This window comes from Otolemur garnettii, unplaced genomic scaffold, assembly GCF_000181295.1.
Source record: "Otolemur garnettii isolate 467f Iridium unplaced genomic scaffold, OtoGar3 scaffold00119, whole genome shotgun sequence".
NCBI lineage: Eukaryota > Metazoa > Chordata > Mammalia > Primates > Galagidae > Otolemur > Otolemur garnettii.
In genome coordinates, this window is record NW_003852514.1 from 99,642 (window position 1) to 107,048 (window position 7,407).

At 37.6% G+C, this 7,407-nt stretch overlaps 1 protein-coding gene across 1 annotated transcript in view; it reads right to left on the reverse strand.

Moving 5' to 3' along the window:
- AMPH (amphiphysin) overlaps positions 1–7,407 on the reverse strand; it is a 201,056-nt gene that overhangs the window by 98,396 nt on the left and 95,253 nt on the right. The window contains exon 2 of the mRNA XM_012809958.1: positions 4,562–4,642. Within this exon, the coding sequence (XP_012665412.1) occupies positions 4,562–4,642 (81 nt within the window). The remainder of the gene's footprint in view (positions 1–4,561; positions 4,643–7,407) is intronic.

The window sequence follows — 7,407 nt, forward strand, 5'->3', positions numbered from 1 at the left end:
GGTACACTAACATATTTACATCATGGTCCTCTGTGGCATGACCAATCTGCTCAAGCAAACAGCAAAAATTTTCCAAATCTAAGTATGATTGACAATAAATAAAAATTTTATCCACCTGTTAACATGCTTACTGTAGCCATATACATTTGTGTTTATATTATTTTTTTAAACTTATATTCTCAGCACACCCCCGGGCGAAGGGCACAACTGCAACTTGAAAAACCATGTAACCTAAGTATTTATGCCCTCATGTTAATCTGAAATTTTAAAAAAACTTATATTCTGACATTTCTGTTTTTAATCATTTATACATATATATACACACTAGGTTCTAAAACCGTCAAACTGTTTCCATCCCAGAAATAAACACTTTAGGGGTACACACAGAATTATAATCTTTGCCTAGTCAGCTTCAAGTTTAGCGGGTATTTGTCAAGTTTACCTGCACAGCACTCGATTCTGTGGCAGTAAAACAGGATCCCTGAGCCCAGGCGGGGCTGGTTCAGGAGGGCACGGCCCAACTTTCAAGCAGCCAACTTATTCACAACTGGAGAGGATTTCAAGTTCCTAAGATTTCTTTTTCACTGGTTTGTGTTTCAGCAAAGTTAGGCCATTACTCAGTTGTGGCCATGGAAAGAAACTGCTTAACAACACCGCTATGGTCCTACAAAGAGGGAAGAGAAAGCTACAGAGATAACAGAAGAATTGAGATTCCCACTTCCTTTACTTGAACTCTTATTGTGGACTAGGGTGCTCACATCCACACTCTCCATCTCACACAAACCGCCTTTTAGGAAGGCTGGGATCAAAAAGAAAATTGGGGGTAACCCTAAGCTCCAAGCTAGAGGTCAAACATAGACTTTCTGCCACCTTTGTTTCCAACGTGAACAAGCAGGGACATAGCAATAACTATAAAAACTCTCGTTACTTTTATAAAAGGGAATCTAAAAACAAGATTGTCAAGCCCCCACACGAATACTTTGTAAACATTCTAGAATGGGTGGTGCCTGTTGCTCAGTGGGTAGGGTGCCAGCCCCATATACTGAGGTGGCAGGTTCGAACCCAGCCCCGGCCAAACTGCAACAAAAAAATAGCCGGGCATTGTGGCGGGTGCCTGTAGTCCCAGCTACTCTGGAGGCTAAGGCAAGATAATCACCTAAGCCCAAGAGCTGGAGGTTGCTGTGAGCTATGATGCCACAGTACTCTACTGAGGGCAACAAAGTGAGACTCTGTCTCAAAAAAAGAACACTCTAGAATGGTCTGCTTTCTGATTATGCACTACTTGAACATGGTCCAGTGACTATACTAAAATGCACAAATTCAAATATGGTTCATTTTATATTGTCAGTAGGATCTTTGGAGATTTGAAAAAATTATTCATAAGAAAAAATATAGAATCTAGATGTCCTGGGTCATATAACGCCTTTAGAGTATGTAGCCTTTAGATGATGCCTTCTGCCTAGAGTAACGGCTCACTATAACGTTAATGCTAAGAATAACTGCAGAGGTAGCTACAATCCTGGTAGATCCTTCCTCTTAGGTTAACATTTCTACATAAGCACCACACATTTTTTAGTGTAGGCAACATATGTGAATTGATTGCCAACGCATATTGGGATACTCTATAGAGCATCAATACATTCAGCCTTCAGCTACTCTGTCAACTTTTTATTTTCATATGTTTTAAAGGATAGAGTGTAAATTCTCAAGTATGGAAACCTATATCCATTAGAAAATAAATAAATACCTCACTTCCCTTCTTCCCATTCTCCTTCCTTTTCTCCTTGTCTCCCTCTAATAAACAGAGTAAGGCACTCTCCTTGCTCACTCCACTATTATGACTGTAAACTTATCCTTTCTGAATAAAACAAAAAGCATCAAAGGAAAGATTCAGAAATGCAGGCTGTTTCTGATGCAAAGATATTTTCAAAGTGAACCAAAGATGGTCATGGGACTCCCTGGGAAATGTTATTGTTTATATTAATAAATATAAATATATTAATATTTATAATATAAAATATTAATATTTATAACATAATATCAATATACTTAATAAAAATCAACATTTATAATATATAATATTTATAATAATATTAAAAATATATTATTTATATTAACATAAATTCCGGTCTATTGGCTTCATCTGATAAAATCAAATTTCTTGTTCACCCCAGATACTGTTATCCAGATTGGGAAACCTGCTGACATTTTTTAGAGAACTAAGGTCTTGATCTTCAAGAGTGATAATATAGTACATATACTATTTACTCCATAACATTTGAAAAAAAAAGTACTCTTTATAGTGATAAAAACAGAACAACATCATAAAGTTGCCCCCTGCTGCTCACTCCTAGTGGCACATATCATTTAACTGATGTAATTAATTACTTAACCAATTACACTTTTCTCTGGGACCTTAGACCAAAAAAAACCTTACCTAGTTAATAATAATAATGATAATCCACTATTTTCAGAAAATGGAAAGTGCTTCCTAGGCCTAACTGAATTACTAAACCTAATGATTCTCAATTCAGCCTCGTGGGGTGCTAATGACATCAAAATGCCATAAAAGTGATAAAGAAAAAAACCCAGAGAACCAATTACCTCCATAAGGACATGCCAGACAGACAAGGTTTCAAAAGTAGAGTGTAAATTATTAAGTACAGAAACCTATAGCCATGAGTTACTTCTTCATTCTAAGCCTAATCCCATAAAGCAGACATTTGGGATTGCCCTGAAGAGTGACAGTGCCCTGACTGACAAAGTTTAACCGTGGGAGGCTCCTGCCTCTTAAGATGAAGATTCGTATAAGAGCTACCCACGTGCAGAAGATGTATGAAAACTCACCAACTGAACAAAGAAGTTGATAAAAACAGAACAGCTTCATGTCTCCTCTGTAGGAGACTGGGAGCTGACTTATTCTGCTGGCCTAGATCCAACACTTCTCTAGGAATTATCTTCTCTACCTTCATTTATCCAAAGCTCTCTACAATATTCGGTAATATGGACACAGTTGACTTTTCTGTTCCTGTTTTGTTCTACAACTCCCGTGTCTTTTCTCATTTTCAGATGGAAGATCACCACTATCATTCTCCGTAAAGGGAATATCCACAGCGCACGTTAACCCCCAGCCATGGGATGAAATTGGAGACATTCAAGAATGCGTTTTGGTGGAGACTGGTCTACCCGGCTCTAAACCTCCTGGATCTCATATTCCCTCTTGGTGAGGAAGAGAAATATGGATAGTATGTCTACAGCAGGAACCCTGATACACACACAAAAGAAAGAAACTGCATAGAGGAGCAAAGGGAGGGGGATAGAACCTGTGACCATTGTCCACGATCGGCTGTCATCCCTGAGGCTACAATTTCCTCTGTGGACACTGGTAGCTCCAATGACAGCAGATAACCCATATATTTATCTGGTCCCCAGGTTGAAACCCCATTTTCCAACATCTTTCGGGCTTGCCTTCCTTCCACCCCGCCTGTACAATCTCTAGATTTGAGGCATCTAGCCTCAGGGAACCCTGCTCCAACCTTCCCCTCCCTGATTCCCAGGCATGCTCTCTAAGAAGATAAGTTTTGGCAAGGGACTTGATGTTTCATTGTTTATTGGTGAACATATCATCATTAAGAGTTTTTGGAAAACTCACCAAATTCAGTGAATACAGTTTCTTTATAATCTATCTAGAATTATTCCTAATAAAATAATAAACATAAAACAACAAAGATGTATTCTAGCCAACTATCCAAGCCTTAGAGATCAAAACAGATAATACCAAAAATACAGCAGAACCTCTGTAAGTTGACCACTCAAGGAACTCTAACAAACTGGTCAACATACGCAGGTGGTCAACATAAAGAAGTAGGCCAGGTATACATTGGATACATGTGGCACATGCCCCATCTGTGAAAATCAGGTCCACTTAAGGAGATGGTCAATGTAGGGCGGTGGTCAATCATGGAAGTTCTACTAAAGTTTCTTTATCCATGTGTGTATTAAACACATAGCAGTCCTCTGAAGGAGAAAAGCATCACAAATTATGTTTCTCAACCTTTTTTCATTATCACCTCCCCTAAGGAGTCTTTTTAGATATTTTTTCTAATTACAGCCCACCATAAAATTTTAATACCACAGACACCCTGGATTATCTATGTATCAAAAGTGCATTTAGTTATAGTTTATTTATTCATTAAAAGAGTAAGCTTTTTTTCACACAGCAAAACCCAATTTTAATACCCTTAGGGGAGATTTAACCCTGTTAAGAATGCATGATCTTGAAGCATGCAACAATTGAGGTCATTTTTCCCCCTCCTGCTTCTCTAACATTTAGTAGAAGAGAAGTCATCAGAAACATCATCTTTCCAATAGACTCAGGGTCTCTTCCTGCAGTGCTTCTATCCCTCATCTTCCACAAGAAGTTCTACAGAATTAGCAAGTGCTACCCTCAAGCTAATGCCAATCCCATCTGTTCTTTCTTCAGTCTTAACGCCATTTTATTTATACACCAAAACACAGTTGAACCACATCCCACTCCAGAAACGACATAAATGGTACTCACTTCTTGCCGTTTGAAGTTCTGGACGTATTCTTCGAACTGTTCATCTTTTGTCTCATCAGCTTTCCCCAGCTTCTGGAGGACCTAATTTGTGAATAAAACAAAATGGCTTGATTTAATAATGTTTTCAAAGGAAGATGTGTCTTTTCAGCTAAAGAGCACAGCAAGGCTGTTGCTCTTAAGGAGTGTGAGGAAACTCCACTGTCAGCACTACTGCTTTTTCCATTCTGGAAGCATTCTCAACTTGGTGGCTTTGGAGTTGAACAGACCTGTAATTTAATCACAGTTCCACCACTCACAGGCCATGTGGGTTTGAGAAGTGTTTTGCAGCATTGCATTTATTTATTTACATGCCTGTTTCCTCCAGTAAGCTGTGCATGACTTAAAGACAGAAGTTGTGCCCTATTTGTCTGTATCCAACACATCTGGTACAAGTCTTAATGCATAATCAGTACTCAATTGTGTCTTCAGCCATGAACCAAAGCCATTTGACTAAAGTATTAATACACTTCACAGGGACAGAATTACTGAAGCCAGGCAAGTTCTCCTCACCATCTTTCTGTAACTCTCTGCAATTCAACACTCTAAGAGGCCATGGGATGCACAAGGCCCCAGGTTGAACACAGGTCATCCAAACTGCAAAGATGAATAAAAAAAGACTCCGACATGTAATTCTGAAAAACATATATCTAGTGGAATAGACAAGGCAGGTTCATAAATAACAATTCATGTTATTTGATTTGTTATTTGACAATGCTAATTAAGTTATTTGTTATTTGACAATGCTAATAAGACAATGCTAATTAAGAGATCTGAGGGGGTTGCAAAGAGTTATTAGCAATATCCCTTAGACTCTAATGCTTAGAGCCAAAGTCTTCTGGGAGTGCTCTGTGGAGGTTATTTAAATTGTGCTATTAGAAATTCCAATAGAGGAGGGAGGGTAATCGGTGGGACCTCGCCTACTGTGCGTATTGCAAACGTACATGTCAAATATATTAATAGTAGAGTATAAATGTCTAAACACAACAATTAAATAAGTTAGGTGAATGCCATGTTAATTAGTTTAATGTAAATGTTCCAAATTGTATATAAAATCAGCACATTGTACCCCATAAATGCAGTAATGTACACAGTTATGATCTAATAATAATAAAATAAATTCCAATAGACAGGCGTGTGACACAGTGCCTTCCAGCCAAGGAAGCAGCCCTAAGCAAAGATCCTTAGAAAAAGCCTTTTGTATTATGGGACTAGGGGTGAATACAGGAGTCCCCAAGTTACAAACATCCAACTTGCATAAAACTTGCACTTACAAACAGAGGAGGCTACTACAGGAAGTCCCCAAGTTATAAACATTTGGCTGATATAACCTGCAATTACCAATGGAGGCTATTACTGCTAATAGGTAAAGGTGCCTGCTCCAACTTACATACAGTTCAACTTAAGAACAAAGCTACAGAACCCATCTTGATCATAACTCAAGGAATGCCTGTCATTCTGTTTGTTTAGACCTAGAGCATAGTACAAGGGACCAGGACAGGCAGTTGCAGAAAGTCACTTTGGGACAGAGCACAAGACTCCTGACAGCCATGTTGAGGTTTATTGCTCAATATTCCCATATCTTGTATCCAAACACCAACTTATTCAAGAATGTGAAAACTCCATAAACACTGCCTTCTAGGAATACACACACCCTATGACGTTACCAAAAATCTTTTTGTGAAACATGAACATTTGGGCATTAAAATATATAATCATACAAATCACTTTTTATGAGTAGATTTTGTATTGGATAATGCAAATTTGTTTCTCAAAATCAAAGCTATAAACTTGTGCAAACTGATACATTTTAACAAGACCCTCCTTTCCATAATTTTTTTAAATTAAATCATAGCTGTGTACATTAATGCAATCATGAGGCACAATGTGCTGGTTTTATATACAATTTGAAATATTTTCACCAAACTGGTTAACACAGCCTTCATGGCATTTTCTTAGTTATTGTGTTAATCTTTTCACAATTTTTAAAAAATTGACATATAAAATTATATATGTGCCGTATGATGTTTTGAAGTACAAATATATTGTAAATGATTAAATCTAGCTAATTAACAAAGGCACAAACTCACATAATTACCATTTTTATGGCAAGAACACTTAATATCCACTGTCTCAATATCTTTCAAGAATACAGTGTGTCATCATTAATATTGTTCCCATGCTGTATAATAGATTTCTTAAAATTACTCTTCCTATCTAACTGTAAATACGTATCCTTTGACCAATAAAGACTTTTAATGCAAAGACAGAGTGAGAAAAATCACTTAAAACTTGAAATAACGTGAACGAGATCCCAGGTTATTCCTCAGGGAAATGCTTAGCTTGCACTTTTGATGTGCTTCCTCTTGACAGGGCTAGTTTACAACTCTATACAGACAGATATTAACAGGAAGATTTCTTTCTGGCAAAGTTGCAAATAGTTTCTCTCCAATTATCTAATGGAAAGGAGAACCCCAAAGTTGAGAAGTTATGGCCCTGTAGGCCAGGGCCAGGCCCTGTATGGCCCTGTAACCAGTTTTGTGTCTAGCCCAGCAATCCTATTCTAAAATTCCTTGATTAAATAGCCTATACATACCAGTTTAATATCTTACAAGATGCTTCAATAATTAATGAGTTGAACAAAATCTTTGACATGTTTATTTTATATTTATATGAAAATCTTTTTAACTTTTGAAAAAAGTACTCTTTGAGCAGTGCCTGTGGCTCAGTGGATAGGGCACGAGCCCCATATACTGAGGGTGGCAGGTTCAAACCCAGCCCCAGCCAAACTGCAACAAAAAAAAAAAAAA